The 20,490-nt window shown below is 37.1% G+C and overlaps 1 protein-coding gene across 1 annotated transcript in view; it reads left to right on the forward strand.

Moving 5' to 3' along the window:
• The window catches only part of ABCD3 (ATP binding cassette subfamily D member 3), an 83,629-nt gene extending 66,886 nt beyond the window's left edge, over positions 1–16,743 (forward strand). Inside the window, exons 17-23 of the mRNA XM_060085410.1 lie at positions 2,136–2,213; positions 2,319–2,384; positions 2,486–2,575; positions 3,053–3,172; positions 9,949–10,053; positions 13,007–13,063; positions 15,182–16,743. Of these exons, the coding sequence (XP_059941393.1) occupies positions 2,136–2,213; positions 2,319–2,384; positions 2,486–2,575; positions 3,053–3,172; positions 9,949–10,053; positions 13,007–13,063; positions 15,182–15,259 (594 nt within the window). The 3' untranslated portion in view covers positions 15,260–16,743. The remainder of the gene's footprint in view (positions 1–2,135; positions 2,214–2,318; positions 2,385–2,485; positions 2,576–3,052; positions 3,173–9,948; positions 10,054–13,006; positions 13,064–15,181) is intronic.
• Positions 16,744–20,490: the final 3,747 nt, after the last annotated feature.

Below are 20,490 nucleotides of genomic sequence, written 5' to 3' on the forward strand. Positions count from 1 at the left end.
TCTGTTCATTTTGTTTTCTTTGTTCTGTTCCACAGCAGTGAACCCCACCATTCTTTCTTCCATATTCTGTTCCACTGCAGTGAATTCCACCATTCTGTCTTCCAGGTCACTTATCTGTTCTGCCTCAGTTACTCTGCTATTGATTCCTTCTAGTGTACTTTTCATTTCAGTTATTGTGTTGTTCATCTCTGTTTGTTTGTTCTTAAATCTTCTGGGTGTTTGTTCTTTAATTCTTCTAGGTCTTTGTTAAACATTTCTTGCATCTTCTCAATCTTTGACTCCTCCGTTCTTTTTCCGAGGTCCTGGGTCATCTTCACTATCATTGTTCTGAATTCTTTTTCTGGAAGGTTGCCTATCTCCACTTCATTTAGTTGTTTTTCTGGGGTTTTATCTTGTTCCTTCATCTGGTACATAGTACTCTGCCTTTTCATTTTGTCTTTCTTTCTGTGAATGTCATTTTTCATTCCACAGGCTGCAGGACTGTAGTTCTTCTTGTTTCTGCTGTCTGCCCTCTGGTGGTTGAGGCTATCTAAGAGTCTTGTGTAAGCTTCCTATTGGGAGGGACTGGTGGTAGCTAGACTGGGTGTTGCTCTGGTGGGCAGAACTCAGTAAAACTTTAATCCACTTGTCTGCTGATGTGTGGGGCTGAGTTCCCTCCCTGTTGGTTGTTTGGCCTGAGGTGACCCAATACTGGAGCCTACCCAGCTCTTTGGTGGGGCTAATGGTGACTCTGGGAGTGCTCATGCCAAGGATTACTTCCCAGAACTTCTGCTGCCAGTGTCCTTGTCCCCAGGGTGAGCCACAGCCACCACCCCACCCCCCGCCTCTGCAGGGGACCCTCCCACACTGGCAGGTAGGTGTGGTTCAGTCTCCTGTGAAGTCACTGCTCCTTCCCCCTGGGTCCTGATGTGCACACTGCTTTGTGTGTACCCTCCAAGAGTGGAGGCACTGTTTCCCCCAGTCCTGTTGAAGTACTGCAATCAAATCCTGCTAGTCTTCAAAGGCTGATTCTCTGGGAATTCTTCCTCCCGTTGCCAGACCCCTAGGTTGGGAATCCTGACGTGGGGCTCAGAACCTTCACTCCAGAGGGTGGAGTTCTGTGGTATAATTGTTCTCCAGTTTGTGTTCTCCCAGTGGCTATGGGATTTGATTTTATTGTGATTGTTCCCCTCCTACCGTCACATTGTGGCTCCACCTTTGCCTTTGGATGTGGGGTATCTTTTTTGGTGAGTTCCAGTGTTTTCCTGTTGATGATTGTTCAGCAGTTAGTTGTGATTCTGGTGCTCTTGCAAGAGGGAGGGCACGTCCTTCTATTCCACCATCTTGATCCCTTCCATGAAATTCATTTTGTTTATATCTGTTCATATATTTTGTACAAGTCTTTATTTATACCTTTCCTGAGCCGTTTTATTATGGTATATTTCTTGTAAGCAATATATAACTAGATTTTTTAAGTACATTTTAAAAACCTCAAAGGCAAAGCAAAATAAAACATAGTTCTTTGCTGACCTCCCCAACTAGGCAGGATGAGTCTATTCAGCACCTGATATACTGTTAAATAATAACAAGTTGTAGAGCAGTATATATAGTATAATTCTATTTTTTTTTTTTTTCTTTTTGCGGTATGTGGGCCTCTCACTGTTGTGGCCTCCCCCGTTGCGGAGCACAGGCTCCGGACGCGCAGGCCCAGCGGCCATGGCTCACGGGCCCAGCCGCTCCGCAGCATATGGGATCCTCCCAGACCGGGGCATGAACCCGTATCCCCTGCATCAGCAGGCGGACTCTCAACCACTGCGCCACCAGGGAGGCCCTAATTCTATTTTTTAAAACAAGACTGTGTTTACATACATAATTACTGTTTTCAAGAATTCAAGCTTTAGATCTTTGTATTCTGATTGAGATTAAGTTAATATCATTCAATAGTGATATTTAAGTGGGAAAAAAAGTGACTGAGTAAAAATTGAAAGTAAACAAAAATAAAAGGTCTTCATCCATACCCTCCACTGCTTCTACCTAATATCACATTTATAGACATAATAGAAAGCTTATCATTAGCAAAGAGCTATTTGACTCTACGGAAATGTTCATTGAGTGTATATTCTATTTAATTAATTCATAGACTCATTTCCTTTCAGGTTCGATCTGGGGCCAATGTTCTAATTTGTGGTCCAAATGGCTGTGGAAAGAGTTCACTTTTCCGTGTTCTTGGTGAAGTAAGTAAAAATTGGTCTCAAGGTTTTGTAGTCTTATTTTGCCATATAATCTACCACATTGTGAAATTTACAGCTCTTCTTCCCCCTCCTCCTTTGCTTTTATAGTTATGGCCTCTTTTTGGAGGACGTCTAACTAAACCCGAGAGAGGAAAGTTATTTTATGTTCCCCAGGTAAGACCTTGTTTGAGTTATTTTATAATCTTTGATTTCAAGATCTTTTAACTTATTTTTTAAAAAATCACTTCTAATGATTTTTGCTCTGTTACTATCAGAGACCTTATATGACCCTTGGAACACTTCGAGACCAAGTGATATATCCAGATGGAAGAGAAGATCAGAAAAAGAAGGGGATTTCTGACCTCGTAAGGAAATGTTTATATCCTAGACTTACTGAAAATACTCCACTTCAGAGTCTTTATCTTAATCAGTTAAGTATTTTAGATTTCAAGTAGTTTATAACCTTTTGTAAAGGCTTCTACAGCCTAATCATTAATTATAACTTTCCAGGTTGAGGTAAGACGTTAACCATTTTGCTTAAATATGACTTGTTGAATGTTTAACCTTGTCTTTACACTATTGTTTGTTTTCTCATTGCCCTTGTCCTTTAATTATGTACAATAGTATTATTTTCTTTATGCCTCTAGATATATTTTGTCAAAATTAGTATAAATAGGAAGTAAGGAGTTTGTTTACCTTTGTGCCACATTCTTTTGTGAAATGTGCCTTTTTTAGTGATATTGACAATAGTATTATAGTCCTTCTAGTTTAAAAAATAAAGCAAGATAGAGAATATTGGTTTATATTAAGCATGATTTCACCCTTAATCATTTTGCTGAAAGGTACTGAAGGAATACTTAGACAATGTCCAGTTGGGTCATATCCTTGAACGTGAAGGAGGCTGGGACAGTGTTCAGGATTGGATGGATGTACTCAGTGGTGGAGAAAAGCAAAGAATGGCGGTAAGTGTGCTCTGAAAACACTGCACAGCGATGCATCTGGTTGCATAAAGTCACTCTTAGAATCCAGCATTTTGATAATCAAGGCATACAGTTTTGTTTTAATCTTTTTATTTAGCAATTATTATAGTGTGGCTTAGTTTATATGATAATAGAAGTATAGCTTGCATGTAAATTTGGAATTCTGAAAAATTCAGAAATATTCCTATGAAAGGAAAAGATGCAGATCCAGTTATATACCATTAATCCGTTTTTCCAAAAGTTGGGGGAACTTTGTAGCACATAGGTCCTGGTTGGGTTATGAGATCCCTTTCAGTATTTTTTCCCTATAGACACCTCTCTGTCTTAGCCTGTTCTCTCTAAAGTAGCTGAAGGTGTTAGAGATGTTAATTTTATTATCATTTTATTCTTTATTCCGTTCTTGTCCTTTCCCTCTATCATTATATTTATCCTTGTTTCAGGGCTCAGTATCTACTACCTAAAGTTATTTAGAATTTAAAAATTTTCCTAATACAAAGAAACATTTCAAAGCAATTATTTTATGATCAACTGAAGTTATCTCAATCAAACACGACTACAAAATGTGACACATTAAGAGTGATTCTTTGAGTACTCTGTAAAGGGGGATAACTTATTTTTTTATTTTATTTTTTGTAATTAATTAAGTAATTTTTGGCTGCGTTGGGTCTTCATTGGTGCACGCGGGCTTTCTCTAGTTGCGGCGAGCAGGGGCTGCTCTTTGTTGTGGTGCACAGGCTTCTCGTTGAATTGGCTTCTCTTATTGTGGAGCATGGGCTCTAGGCGCGTGGGCTTCAGTAGTTGTGGTGCACCAGCTTAGTTGCTCCATGGCATGTGGGAATCTTCCCAGACCAGGGACTGAACCTGTGTCCCCTGCATTGGCAGGCGGATTCTTAACCACTGCGCCACCAGGGAAGTCGCAAGGGGGATAACTTTTAGGGAGTAATTTTCTAACTAGACATACCATAGTTTGAGCAGATCCAGAGGAATTTTTTGGTGAGGGAGTGTTATAACCTTGTGGAAATTAGAGAAAACTGTAGCCAAGGAAAGGTAGCAGAAGAATGTACTTATTTCAGAATTGTTTACTGTTTATCTTCAGGTTATATTCTACCTTTTGGTTACCTCCTGTTCCCTGATTGTTTTGCATGTTGTTTTTCTCCAGGTCATACCCATTCTATATGAACTTAATATCAACTTAATATTGTGATTTGTCTGGCTAGTGAGATTAATCTAGAGTGATGAATGAATCATAAACGAAAGAGAAGAGAGATATCAGCCATACTCAAAGTGGAAATTGGGCTGAAGGCGTGAGAATTTAAAGTGATTGGGCATTTCTGGAATCAGTTTAGAAGATGCCTATAGAAATAACTGCAATTCAAGAAAACTAATTTAAATTCCTATCCTATGACTTCAAAGAAACTGGAAGGATAAGGCAAGATTTACAAGTGGACACAATGGAGACTCAGAAAGAAAAATAAATCTGCTTAAACTAAGGAATTCTATATGTGTGGTATAAATGTTACACAGAGGGTAGTTTTTATTAGAAGATATGAAATTTAAGGGTATGCCTAGAGGAGTGAGAGGTTATTTTGGAAGAATAAGTAGTGGGGGAAGGAACCCTGTAAAACTAGATGAACCATGATAGAACTGGGAAATGGGGAGAGCTCACCTGTAACACAGTTGCATGGCCAAGCCCTTGACAGGGTGTGTTCTGTATAGGCCAATATTTGGAGAATTGAATGTGAAGTTTAAAAGAGAGCATATTGTTTTGCTACTTTAGAAGGGTTTGGAGGGAGATAGAAAAGGCTAATGCAATAAATATTAACATGGCTGAAGTTGGGTGGAGTAATCATTTATTCTTCTTTCATTTTTTTTGGTAGGATTAAAAGTTTCAAAGTAAAAAGTTGATGGGAAGAGAAGACATAATTTTTATAAGTTATAAAAACCTATAATTTATAAATTATAAAAATTATAGTTTTTAGGAAGAACAGACGTGAGAGGTTTAACCAAAACAGTGAATCTATAAGAGTGAAGGTTGGTATAAGACAGATGAACCAAGGCTTCCCTGGTGGCGCAGTGGTTGAGAGTCCACCTGCTGGTGCAGTGGACACAGGTTCGTGCCCCGGTCCGGGAAGATCCCACATGCCGCAGGGCGGCTGGGCCTGTAAGCCATGGCCGCTGAGCCTGCACATCCGGAGCCTGTACTCCACTACAGGAGAGGCCACAACAGTGAGAGGCCCGCGTACCGCAAAAAAAAAAATAAACAGATGAACCAAAGGAACTCTTAGGTAAGGAGAATCAGGATTTGAATTTAAGGGAATGGAATAAAACTACTGAATAAAGGGAGATCTGGTGAACACATTTCTAAAAGTCCCTTGAAAAATATCAACATAAATATAGGGGGAAATATTATTCCATTATTTTAACAGCAAAAAAATTAATTATGGTATGCTTGCCACAGAGTTTAGGATTAGCTAAGAATCTATTCTGTGCAAGGCACTTAGCTAAGTGCCTGCCTTTATAATCCAGTTAGGGGAGCCAGATATGCTCCTTTAATTATGATACCAGACAGGCAGTCTTCAGTGATAATTACAAAGAAAATGCACTAGAATATTGTTGAGGGAAAGATTGATTTGGAATGGCAGGTCCTGTTTAATTCTCCCAAGAGCCCTGTGAAGTAAGGTACAGATGAGGGAAAGACTTGGAGAACTTAAGCAGCTTTCTGATACCAAACAGCTGCTGCATGGCAGAACTGAGATCCATGTGCAGGTGGGTCTGACCCCAGAACTCTTGCTCTTAACCAGTACATTACAGTATATGGCCTTCAATGTTCAGGTGGACTGTCTGACCAATTCTCTTCTCTCACTGTGCCTTGAAGTCTCAAGTGACATGTCTTTTTCCCCCATTGTACCCATTTGGGTCCATCCATCAGCTAGTCCAACCCTGACCCAAACATCAGCCAGGGTTGCTTCACCTAATCGTAAATTGGGCTGTCTTATTTCTCTGACCCATAGTTTTCTTTTCTACTCTTCTATTCTTGCTCTTCCTCTTTAGTGATGGTTTTTTTTATATTGAATTATGAAAAAGTATATATGATAGAAAAGTTAGAATATTTATAAAAGTGTAAAGAAAGGCCCAGGGCTTCTCTGGTGGTGCAGTGGTTGAGAGTCTGCCTGCTGATGCAGGGGACGCGGGTTCATGCCCCGGTCCGGGAGGATCCCGCATGCCGCGGAGCGGCTGGGCCCGTGAGCCATGGCCGCTGAAGCCTGCGTGTCCGGAGCCTGTGCTCTGCAATGGGAGAGGCCACAACAGTGAGAGGCCCGCGTACCGCAAAAAAAAAAAAAAAAGAAAAGAAAAAGAAAGGCCCAAACCACCTTACCAGACATACCACTGTCATAAGATTTTTAGTGTTTTTTTAAATTCATTTTTGTAATTAATTCTTTTTCTTTTACCTAATTGGCAACTGTCCCCGTTCTTCAAACTCACTGAGGTCTCTCTATTATTGACCCATTCCTTCTCTATAATTGATCAGTTCCCTTCTGACTACCTTCTTTCCTGTCCAGCACAGACTTAACAATCCAGGGCCTAGAACATAGGAGATACACAGGAGATATTTCTTAAAGGAATGAACAAATGATCCTTCCCCTTAACTCCCTTTCCCACTTTTTGTTTTCTCATATTATTTAAACACCAATCCAAGAGCAATTGTTTGCCTTGGCATTTCTGTACATTGGCTTCTGAGCACAGCTGGAAAAAAAAATCAGAGAATGAGATAGATTGGTGGCACTGCACTTCCATGGTTTCCAGTCTTACAGGGATTCACAGCATGGCTTGGCAATCCTATTACTGATTTTTGTCCCTCTGTCTCATTTTTCATGATAATCATTTGAAAACTACCAGTCTCAGGCTTTCTACCCCATTACCTACTCCACCACTCTCAGCAGAATAACTCTCCTCCTACTTCTTAAAAAAGAGATACTGTTATTTCAGTTACAGGACTGCTAATTTTTATTTAGTGCTAAATAGGCGATAGACAGTATGCCAAGCACTTTACACAGGTTATCTCATTTCATTCTCGCCATAGTCCTGTGAGATGAGAGCTGTGAGTGTCCCATTTCACAGAGGAAATAGAATGTAGAACAGTTAAGTGGCTTGCCAGGCAAAGATAACTAGGAAATGTTAAAGCTGGTGGGGGGTGGGAGTGGCCTGTCATGCTCAGTCAGCAGTATGACTGCAGAGTTCATATACTCCAAAACCTCCTTGTATTGAGAAACCGAGTAGCTGACTACATAGTGGGAGAGAGAAAGACACATGATGAGAAAATTTCCATATAATGTGCTAAGTGTGGTGACGAAGGTATGCAAAGCATTGCATGGGAACACAAAGGAGGGGCATTTGTGGAATGCCTTCAAATAATCACTCCTCTTAATAACTTTGCACCGGGCTGTCCTGACCTCCCTGCTCCCACTGTTAGTGGAGGATATGTCATCCTTCCTCTTGAGAAAGGCTAAATGTCTCCATCTATGTTTTTGGACCCTCCCTTCTCCAACTTCATCACATCCCTCTCCCTCAGTTATGCACCCTCTCCGACACCCCCCCCCATATTTAATCTCTTTTAGTCCTCTTATAGAAAGATATTTTCAGGTCTCTGTGATCTAAAAAGCAAACTCTGCCTTAACCAAAGGTCCCATGTAGTCTATACCTTTCATTCTCTGCACAGCTGAAATTCTTGATGGTCTGTCCTTGCTGCTTCCCCTTCCTCACACCTCTTATAAATAAGATATAAACCCCAAGAAAGCTGTTTTTATGTTTTAGTCAGTCATTTATCAAATATTTGAATGTTTGCTATACTATACAGGTGTTGGGTGTACAGTAATGTTTAAAACGGAGTCTCAGCTTTTGTGAATATTATAGCCTAAGGGGTAGACAAAGAAGCAGACAACATACAATTTACAGTATGTGAAGAGCTGCAAAGATGTTACAGAAGGGACCCACTTGGAATGGGGAAAGGGATCAGGATAGGTTTGTCTGAGAAGGTGACATTAAGCAGAAATTTGAAAGATGCAAGGAGCAGAGTAAGGCGTTTGAGACATAAGGAAAGTGACATGTGCTAAGCCTGTAAGACCTGTGACACATTGTGTCCTGGTAGTTGAGAGGAGATGGTGGCTGGAATGTTGAAGTTAGAGAGTGAGTAGTAATAAGGTTGTGTGGGGCCTTGTAGACCATGGTAAAGAGTTTGAATTTTATTCTAAGTGAAATGGGAAGTTATTGAAGGGTTTTAAGCAGAAGAATGAAATTCTCTGTTATGTTTCTGGAAGATCTTTTCTGGTTACATGGAGAATGGGTTAAAGAGGTGCAAAAGAGGAAGCAGGAGGCTATTTGTGGTCATCCAGGCAGGAGAGGATTATGCTCTGGGCTAAGGACATGATTGTGAGCTGGGAGAAAGTGAGTAGGGTCCACAGGACTGACTTGAATGGACTAAAAATGGGGGGGAAGGGAAGGGAGGAGGAGAAGGGAAAGATCAAGGAGGACTCACAGCTTTCTAGCTTGAGCAGCTGTTTGATAGCTTCATTTCTGAAATGTTCAAGATGGGGTGGGGGAAATGGATCAATGGATTTAAGGGAAAAATCTAGAAAATCCGTTGAGTTTTAGATTTTTAAAGTCTGCGAGTCCTGTAAGATATCCAAATAGAAAGATCAAATAGGAATTTTTATGTATTAGTTTGGAAATTAGAAGAGAAGTATGGGTGAGGGAGATATATTGGGAGTTTACAAATGTAAATAATATTTGAAATCATGAGATTTGATGAGATCACTCAGAGAGAAACAACATAGGAAAAAGCAGAGAGGACCTAGGAATTAACCCTCAGGGACCCCAACATTTAATGGTCAAGTGAAAGAGAAAATGCTGGAAAAGAAACTGAGAAAACAGCATAAGAAATGGAAAGAAACTTAAAACCATGGTTTCACTCTCACTTTCTCAAGAAGGAGGGAATGGTCACCTGCGTTGAATGTTGCAGAGAAGATAAATTGGGCAAGGATAGAAAGTGTCCATTGGTCATGCAACATGGAGATCATTGTTAGGAGCAGATGACAATTTGAAATATCTGTTAGACAAAGGATCAGAATAAATAATTCCCAGAAAATAAGATACATATGGAAAATAAACAGCAAAATGTTCAGCATTACTGCTAATCAAAGAGATGTAAGCTATAATAACCTTGATGTTAATTTTCACTTATAAACTTAGCACAGCCTTTTAAAAATGAGCATGCCCAATACTGACCACATGGATATATACAACAGGTACACTCAAACACTGTTGGTGGGAATATTAATTGGCAACATAATATTGACATTACTTTAGCAACAAAATGTTTAAAAATAGTCAGTTTTTGCATGAGTCATCTATAGTCTGAATTCTAAGATTTCATCAAAAAGTGTACCCTCTAACCTTTTTTAGAGAACTTTCTTTAATACTAGTTTAAAACTCAACTTCATCTCCCATCAGTCTTAAAAGTTTTTGCTTTACTCTTAACAATATTTCCCATGTGTTACATTTTTCCCTTTGTTCGGGAAGACAATAAAAACGATCAGGTTTCTTTATATTGTTTTTGCTTCTGAGGAGTCGATTTTTTGAGTTAGAATAATTTTCATCTTTGCTTTAGAAGACTGTAAATGAGTATTTAAAGTAAATCTATTTTCGCATATTAATTTTAGCTCTCTAAATGATTATACAGAATATTTCTTTTTATACTTCAGATGGCAAGATTATTTTATCATAAGCCCCAGTTTGCCATTTTGGATGAATGCACAAGTGCAGTTAGTGTGGATGTGGAAGACTACATTTACAGTCATTGTCGAAAGGTAAGTGTGATAAATTCTTAGTCCCCCCTTTCAGTTTACTCTGTGTCCAACCAAATATCTATCCAAAGAGAAGATTCCAAGTTATAAAGTGACAAAATTACTATCAGGATGATATCTTGCTTTAATATTTTAAACTGATAATTAATAGATATGAGTAAAAAAAAATTATCAATGAATTCTGAATATAATTCTTTTTAGCCGTGTATTAGATATAAAATAAATGTTTAAATTTATTTTCCTTTTAACTCATTCTCTATACTCAGAGTTAATAAACTGATATTTTCTTAATTTGTTCCATCAACTTTACCTAAATATCATTTGTTTTTTTATAAAGAAAATTCGAAAAATAAAAAAAAATTTTAATTAAAAAAATTCGATAGTAATTATTTGGCAACTTTTAATTTATCCATTTTTTTTTCTGGCCTGGCCAGTGTTTTACCAAGGCTTCTTTTGGTAGCCTTTTCTTAGGCTGTCTACATTGGTTCCATTCTTTAAGTAATTACTCAGTAATCTCAGTTTTTTTGTTTGTTTTTTTTTCCTGTGAGGAATTGTCACCATCATCTATACTTGCTTTGGATTTTGAGAACAAGAGCAATGTATCCTAACTGTTTTAGAGTTTCAGTGTAAGCAAATGAAGTACAGGAGTCTTTTAACATTTTGTAACTGCTCTTTGGGAGTTCACAATAAATATAAAAAGTCATGATGCATATATACAGTATCAATTCCTTCTGCTCAAAGTGTGGTCATAGCTCAGCAGCGGCAGCATCGCCTCGGAGCTTGTTAGAAATGCAGTCTCAAGCCCTACTACTAAATCAGAGCCTGCATTTTAACAAAACCCCCAGATGATTCAAATGCACATTAAAGTTTGAGAAGAATTGGCATAATGATGAAGGCATAAATTTGCTACATTCATCTTTTAGGAAGATTTTATAGGTACTGATTTTATTTCTTTAATGGTTTTCTGTTCTTAATCAGTTTTAGTCATTTATAATTTTTTATCCATTTGTCCATACACATTTTCAGATTTATAGGCATTAGAGGTGTTTGTGGAATCTCTTACACATAAAACCATGTAGTCTCTACTTGATTAGTGATTTAGAGGCTCTTTGCTAGTAATTTTGTCCATGCAGTTTCCTCTTATATCTAGCTGTAGGCTGCAAGTCCCCACAATGGGTGCAATTCTCCTATGTATAGATTCCACTTAAAAGAAAAAATTCTTATGGAGCCCCCAATTGATAAATTACTATAATGCCATTACTATAATGGCACTTGAATATGGAAAAGCATGAAATGAAGTATGAACTTAAACTTAAAACTCATTTACAAAAGCTACAAAACCAGTATAAACTTATAAATTAAGTACAGATAAAACTTTAAAACACAGTTTCAAAACTGCAGCATTAGAGAGACCTATGATACTGTTTTGCTGAAACTAAACCACTGGTTTAGGTTTAATCTGAGGTCCAAAAATAATAGGAGGTCCAGATCTTATGTTTTGAATTTTGCTTACGTATTTTGACTTAAGTAATTCTATTATAAGAATGCCTTCATTAAGTTGAGATCTAATCCAGTTATTTTAGAGTTGTAAGAGAAATAATATCTGAAGTGAGCTTTCAAAAATCAGATGTGTTTTACCATCGAAATATATGTTTTATTAATAACTGACCGTATACTTGTCATGCAGTTCCTAACCTGTTTGAAAACCTTTCCCCTGGCAGCCAAACTTATGATACATTAAAAGTTTTAAATGATACCACTTTAAGTCACCACTTGGTGCCAACAGAAGTGTAAACACAAACTTGGGCACATGATAGAAGTGATAAGAAGAACATACTTACTCAAAATTCTTTTTAATTATCAAAAGGAATATAAAAATTGGATCTCATGGTGGAGATTTCCTGGCTACCCTAGCATGTATCTCAGCCTCGAGAGATCCATTTTGAGAAACACTGATCTAGAGCAAGTTTTCTCAATCTCAGCACTATTGACATTGTGGGTTGGATGACTCTTACTTGTGGGAGGCTGTCCTCTGCTTTGTAGGATGTCGGGCAGCATTTCTGACATCTACTCATTAGACTTCTGTAGCACTCTCAGTTGCAACAATCAAAAAAGACCTTGCCAAATGTCCCCTATGGGACAAAATCCCCTGCCTCCCCTCCCTGGTTGAGAATCACTGATCCAGAACAACTAGCTATATCTCTTAGTGTTGTTTTGAAAATTTGAAGAACAACCCATAAATCCTCATTCACAGTCTGAAATCCAGTAAGCTTGTAAAACCAAAAGATTTTTCATTATTTTGTAGCAAGCTCACTGGGTAGCCAGACCTGGCCTGAACTAACAGAAGATTTTTAAGCTCTTATTTATCTCACTGAATGTTCATGTCCAAATGTGTTGTTGCAGAAACATTGATGTGTTTGATTTCAGAATTCTGCCTCAGAACCCTCTGGGGGTGGTAAATACTACTTTTCCAAAATCTGAATTCTAAGACATTCCAAAATAAGGGTTTCCAATAAAAGATTATAACCCTGTATTTGAAAAACAAATTTACTATAGGCAGTACTATATTGATTTAATTTTCCTGTTTTTGACTTTTTGCTACTTTTACCACCTTTATACTCTTTTCATATATTTTTCACAATAAAATATAAAATGTGCTAGGATATATATTTTCTGCCCAAAACAAAATAATACACTTAATTAAGCTAGTACCTATTAGTTTAGTTTTTTTTTCTTAAAGATTATATTGATACTTGTTAGTTTTTATTCTGTGGTCAATGGCCTATACTTTGCATTACCTTAAACATTTGGCGTCAGTTATAGTTTTTTCTCTTTGGCATTGATTTTTAACTATAGCTACTGAAGACAGTTATCTTAACAGCTTAAATTATATAGACTAGTTTAATTTGTGACTCTGTGTTATTGATATAAACCTAAATCATTTTCCTTGTATTAGGTTGGCATTACCCTCTTCACTGTGTCACATAGAAAGTCTCTTTGGAAACACCATGAGGTTTGTATTTCTTATACTGAATGGTATAGTGAGAGTTTATTTTCATATATGAATTCAGGTGATTATGGTTTTAGATTTCTTGGTGTATATTCCCTTATAAATATATAACTTAAGGGAAAAAGGTGATTCTAATTCATTTTTATAAAACAGGATTTTCATAAATATTATTGTAGTTGTTAATTTTGAAAGCTACAATATATGTAAACAGTCCCTAGTTACATATGATAGATATTAGAGAACCAGTTAGTGGTTCTCCAGTTTTATAAATGACTGTTGTATAATAACTGACTAAAATGTGCATAATCTTATCACAACTATGGCCAAACCAACTTTTTCTTACCATTCTGTATTGACAGAAGGAGAAAGTCTTAAGAAGGATCAGATAGCAAAAAGTTTAGAGACAGTTTTAGTAGAGATCAGGACTACAAGGAGGAAACTGTATAATGTCAGCTATGTTTGTCATCACACTGTAGTAAACAGAATCCATTAGGTGGTCACTATAATCTACACAGATAATGCAGTGAGGTTTACACGGGTACAGGTGCTCCAGCAGTGCCACAGTGCCATCCTCAGTATGGGAGTCCTTTTCAACTCTTAATGTAAAATAATCAAACCCTAAAAACAAACCCAGCTTAGTTCCTCTTTTCTTTTCTTTTCTTTTCTTTTCTATTCTTTTCTTTTCCCTCCCTCCCTCCCTCCCTCCCTTCCTTCCTTCCTTCCTTCCTTCCTTCCTTCCTTCCTTCCTTCCTTCCTTTCTCCCCCCTTCCTTCCTTCCATCCTTTCTTTCTTTCTCCCTTCCCTCTTCTTTCCTTTTTTTCCTTCCTAATTGATACAGAAAAGGGTTGAGAAAAATTGGAACATGGTAAGGGTGTTTTGTCCCATAAAATACATACCTGATTATCTTTTTAGCCAGATACTGGGCTAAGTGTCATGAGGGATACAGAGTACTGTCCTTACACTCAAGAACCTTACGGTTTAGATGATAGTGTATAAATGGTTAAATGAAGAACATGGGATTTGAAGTCGGAAAACCTGGGTTCAGGTATCACTTTCTGGCATTAATTGCTTCCTTCATATAATAAAGTATTGATCCTTGCCTAACTGTCTCAGATTACCGTGAGGATCAGAGAGGTAGCCTGTATGAAAGTTCTTAAAAAACCGTAATGAAATTCTATATAGCTGTTGACTTTTAAAGATACTTTTATTATCTTAATGACATATTATAATTTGCCCATTTTCATGAATTGAATGAAAAACTAAATAACTAGAAATCAAAGCAGTTTAAAATATACCCAAGCCTTTGTGTTTTCTCAGAAGTTCATAAACATTACAGCCATAGGACAGTGAAAGCACTTGGGTTTCCCCTCTCCTCTTCTCCTGGAGGTGTAGACAGTTATCAAAATAACCATCAGGCCAGTGATCATGTGAAGGAGGGGTAACACAAAGAACTGCAATGTTAAAGAGTCCAGAATAGCTTAAAAATAACAATATAGAAAATGGAAAAACAAAGGTCTTTTCTGTAAACAAAAAACCACTAAATAAAACGGAAGGCTTTGTAACTGCTGTCCTAAGCATCTTCATAGGATGAGATATTTGAGCTCACTCTATAGTTCTCATCCTCCTCTGCTAAGTCAAAGAACAAATGAACAAAAAGCCTTAAGTTAGAGGTTCTGAGCTGATCTGGGAAACCAGGTAAAGTAAGTATTTTAGAGGCTCTCCTATACGACAGGCTTGCACTTAGTGCGCTTGCACCTCTGTAGATCAGATCGTTGGTTGTGGAGTGGTAGAAGCATTCTAATTTGTGAGATGCTTACAGATTTGGTTCCTTTAAAATAATAAGGAAAAAAATAATAAGGAAGCCTGGTGTTTTAGTTCTCTTAATGGAAAGTACTATATCCACTACAAGCAGATGTATATTGTGGCTCCTTTTAAAAAGAGCGGACATCTTCTTTTAGTCTTTCCTTGGAAAATGGTATGCATTTCTGAGTATAAACTTTTGAAGATTTTAGTGGCTTAAAATAATTATTTTCAATCATTTTCTTGTATAATAACCTCTACATAAATTCCTGACAAAAAGGAGATTCTCAGTTATTGATTTTTCCCCCTTCTTTCCCATAGTACTACCTGCATATGGATGGCAGAGGCAATTATGAATTCAAACAGATAACAGAAGATACAGTTGAGTTTGGCTCTTAGAATCCAGAGAACTGTATTGAACCAGCTTCAATGAAATAATTACACAATACAATTAGAAATACAAAGTACATTGTAAAATAAACTTGAGCTTGTTTTTTTAAAGAAAACAACAAATTAACTAGATATAAAATAATCATGAATAAGTTGTTGAAACATTTGATATTATATAGGATATTGCTAATTGTGTATATGTTGGTTTAATTATTAATATGTACTAAGAATGTCCTTATTCTTGTGGTTAAAAACCTGCCTAAATTAAATTGGGCTTAAATCAGTGTAACCTGATTCATCCTGGGGTGTAAACCATTTGAAGTCAGCTACTTTGACTTTTATGGCTCTATCTTTTCCTTCAATGAAGAACCCTGTTTAAAACTAGGGTCATCACTTGTCCTGTTCTAACAAGATAGTCTTGAGTTTCATTTTCTTGTGGCCCATGATAGTGGGAAACAAACAAATCATAGTGTATTATCAAAATGTACATCTTGTCATAATGGCCTTTATTACCCTGTGGCAGATGTCTTCAGCTGCCACAGTTATACTCATTCCTTATGTCTTGGGGTACATTTGAATCCAGGAAAGCCATTTGGATTTTCTTTGGCTAAATAATAAATATGCCCCTCGCAATCTTCATTATTGAGTTGTTTTGAGGGTTATTTGTGGTGATGCAACAGAAGTATATGTGCAGTCTTGCTTACAGGGAATGGTTACTGTGTTTCACACCTAATCTTCTCAGTGATGGAATATGAAAACACAAAGTCCTTACATGTCAAGCTCAAGGTCTTATAAGATTTTTAGAATTTTTAAAGAATTAGATGGATTTGTATATGTTAGGAGCCCATTCATTAGAAGTGTGGTGGTTACATGGCATTAAACTCCAGATGAGCCGTAGGAATGTACTACATGAAGTAAAGCACTGAGTATGCAATGTTATCACTGTCTTTGACTGTGATTTTATGTTTAAAAAATATGTTATAAAATTATGCACATGAGTGAATTATGTTTCCTAAGGCACTGGTTTATCTCTGTGACTCTTTAATAACCTTTTTATATTTGGGTCATTATGTTGAACTATATCCTAAGAGGAATCAATTTCATCTCACCAGACCACCATTAATGATTGTGTATTATTTGCACAGGGAGAACTGAAATTGAGTATTATCAATAAGCTAGATATGAAATCAGTTTTATCAAACTGGGATTCAGAAAGGGGCTTTTTATATTCTTGTTTTGCATAACTGGTTTGGGGTTTTTTTTGCAGAATTAACTGTAAGAATCACTGACTACCAAAGTTAAAACTTGATGTACTGATTCCATAATACATAACATTCAATTTTTACCACTTCTCTTTAGCAAACTTGTATACTTACCTATTTTCTGTTCAGATTAAAAAAGAATCAGATATCCTATACAACCTTTGCTTGTTCTTTTTATTCTGGTATATAAATCCTAGGTAGTTCATACAGAGTTATACAGTCTTGACTTGAAAAATACAAAAATAAACATTCAGAAAGCCCTTTTAGCATCCAGTATCTCTTTTTAAAAAATTTTTGTCAAATGTGGTTTTAATGGAATGAATTTCTTCTTTAGAAAAGCCAGGAAAAAACCTTCAGTGTACTTCACAAATGCTACCAAATAGACAGGAGACCTTAAAAGATAGTGTCAGTCCTGGGAAACATTTTATGGCATAGGGGAAATTTCAGATTTTCAGATTTCTAGGTTACCCTAAGCCTACTAATAGAAGTATTTTCCTAGCTGCCTCCTTATTTCTCTGTAATGAATTCTTGCAATCAAAAAAATTTTTTTGTTTTTGTTTTTTTTTCTTTATTTTTTCTTCCCTTTTTAATTTAACAAATGTTAAAGTGCCTCACCATATGAGGTATAAAGAAAGATCCCTTTCCTGGAGAATCGCAGTATACATTAACTTGTTGGTTCTAGGAAGGCTTGCAGTAAAGGAATCCAGTGTTTCCAGAACGTGATTGACCATGGAACATCTTTTCCCACATAATTCCTGTTAGTATCATCCATAGACTGAACTGGGAAATGGCAGTTTAATCTGAAGAATAAACTGAAGATAAGGACTTTCATCCATGAGCAACACACTGCATATCAAGTGTATCAAGTGTATCATACCAAGCTTCTACTTCTTCTGTGAGAAAATAGGGATGCAGACACCTAGGGTTGTATGCTATGCACTAATAGAATAAATGTATCTGGGGTTTGCCTCTATAGGGGAGGCAAAAGTTTACTTCTATCCTCTTAGGGTTTTTGACTGGGCCTAAGAATTAAATTGACATAAGACAGATTAACAGGACAAAAACATATACATTTATTTAATGCAAGTTTTATGTGACACGGGAGCCCTCATAAGGAAGTAAAGCCCCAAAGAAGTGGCAAAACCTGAGGCTACAAAGCTGAACAGACAAGCAATTGTGGAAAATAACTATGTGGAGAGGCTAAAAGAAGGTAAGAATTATTTTTAAAAAGTTTTGTATAGAATTCTCTCAGCCTCAACATCTGTCCTTGATAACAGTGTTATTCTCCTTCTGGTGTAGTGAGGACATATTCCATATGGGGGTTTTTTCTCCTGTTTTTAGGAAGAAAAAGGGGAGAGTAAGAGTGCCTTTCCTGCACCTGCTGTTTAAGTGCCTGTAGCTCAGACTAGTCCTTATGCCAAAGTGGCATATTTTGGGATGACAAATCCTACCACCCTTCACCTCTTCCCCCTCCCCCCCTTAATTAGCATTTGGCTTAAAACTGGTGATATTATAGCATATATCATTTCCTTATATAATTTTTTAACTTTTAAATTTGGTGTTTAAAACCATAGTTTGCCTAAAAGCAGAGTGAGTTTTCTCCTATCAGATGGGACTTTAGCATTGTTAGTTTTAGGAAGCTGTTTATATTTTTACCTCCAGTAATTTTTCTTTTGTGAAGAGTTGAAATGCTCTGACCTATAAATGTATGCATGCCACTTAAAAAAAATCTAGTAGCAGAAATTCGTAAATAACAGTCCCCACACCCTAGGGGCAATCTCTCTCTCTTTTTTTTTTTTGTTTTAAATTGGAGTATAATTGCTTTACAATGCTGAGGTCGTTTCTGCTGTTCAGTGGGGCAACCATTTTTAACCTGTAACTTTTTTTTTTTCTTTTTTTTTGCTTTATAACAAATTTAATCAGTTATACATATACATATGTTCCCATATCCCCTCCCTTTTGCGTCTCCCTCCCACCCTCCCTATCCCACCCCTCCAGGCAGTCACACAGCACTGAGCTGATCTCCCTGTGCTATGCGGCTGCTTCCCACTAGCTACCTTACGTTTGGTAGTGTATATATGTCCATGCCGCTTTTTCACTTTGTCACAGCTTACCCTTCCCCCTCCCCATATCCTCAAGTCCATTCTCTAGTAGGTCTGTGTCTTTATTCCTGTCTTACCCCTATGTTCTTCATGACATTTTTTTTCTTAAATTCCATATATATGTGTCAGCATACAGTATTTGTCTTTCTCTTTCTGACTTACTTCACTCTGTATGACAGACTCTAGGTCCATCCACCTCATTACAAATAGCTCAATTTCGTTTCTTTTTATGGCTGAGTAATATTCCACTGTATATATGTGCCACATCTTCTTTACCCATTCATCCGATGATGGACACTTAGGTTGTTTCCATCTCCGGGCTATTGTAAATAGGGCTGCTGTGAACATTTTGGTACATGTCTCTTTTTGAATTATGGTTTTCTCAGGGTATATGCCCAGTAGTGGGATTGCTGGGTCATATGGTAGTTCTATTTGTAGTTTTTTAAGGAACCTCCATACCGTTCTCCATAGTGGCTGTACCAATTCACATTCCCACCAGCAGTGCAAGAGTGTTCCCTTTTTTCCACACCCTCTCCAGCATTTATTGTTTCTAGATTTTTTGATGATGGCCATTCTGACTGGTGTGAGATGATATCTCATTGTAGTTTTGATTTGCATTTCTCTAATGAGTAAAGATGTTGAGCATCCTTTCATGTGTTTGTTGGCAGTCTGTATATCTTCTGTGGAGAAATGTCTATTTAGGTCTTCTGCCCATTTTTGGATTGGGTTGTTTGTTTTTTTGTTATTGAGCTGCATGAGCTGCTTATAAATTTTGGAGATTAATCCTTTGTCAGTTGCTTCATTTGCAAATATTTTCTCCCATTCTGAGGGTTGTCTTTTGGTCTTGTTTATGGTTTCCTTTGCTGTGCAAAAGCTTTTAAGTTTCATTAGGTCCCATGTGTTTATTTTTGTCTTTATTTCCATTTCTCTAGGAGGTGGGTCAAAAAGGATCTTGCTGTGATTTATGTCATAGAGTGTTCTGCCTATGTTTTCCTCTAAGAGTTTGATAGTGTCTGGCCTTACATTTAGGTCTTTAATCCATTTTGAGCTTATTTTTGTGTATGCTGTTAGGGAGTGATCTAATCTCATACTTTTACATGTCCCTGTCCAGTTTTCCCAGCACCACTTATTGAAGAGACTGTCCTTTCTCCACCATACATTCCTGCCTCCTTTATCAAAGATAAGGTGACCATATGTCCGTGGGTTTATCTCTGGGCTTTCTATCCTGTTCCATTGATCTTTCTGTTTTTGTGCCAGTACCATACTGTCTTGATTACTGTAGCTTTGTAGTATAGTCTGAAGTCAGGGAGCCTGATTCCTCCAGCTCCTATTTTTCGTTCTCAAGATTGCTTTGGCTATTCGGGGTCTTTTGTGTTTCCATACAAATTGTGAAATTTTTTGTTCTAGTTCTGTGAAAAATGCCAGTGGTAGTTTGATAGGGATTGCCTTGAATCTGTAGATTGCTTTGGATAGTAGAGTCATTTTCACAACGTTGATTCTTCCAATCCAAGAACATGGTACATCTCTCCATCTATTTGTATCATCTTTAATTTCTTTCATCAGTGTCTTATAATTTTCTTCATACAGGTCTTTTGTCTCCTTAGGTAGGTTTATTCCTAGATATTTTATTCTTTTTGTGGCAATGGTAAATGGGAGTGTTTCCTTGATTTCACTTTCAGATTTTTCATCATTAGTATATAGGAATGCCAGAGATTTCTGTGCATTAATTTTGTATCCTGCTACTTTACCAAATTCATTGATTAGCTCTAGTAGTTTTCTGGTAGCATCTTTAGGATTCTCTATGTATCATGTCATCTGCAAACAGTGACAGCTTTACTTCTTCTTTTCCAATTTGGATTCCTTTTATTTCCTTTTC

Source organism: Mesoplodon densirostris, chromosome 2, assembly GCF_025265405.1.
Source record: "Mesoplodon densirostris isolate mMesDen1 chromosome 2, mMesDen1 primary haplotype, whole genome shotgun sequence".
NCBI lineage: Eukaryota > Metazoa > Chordata > Mammalia > Artiodactyla > Ziphiidae > Mesoplodon > Mesoplodon densirostris.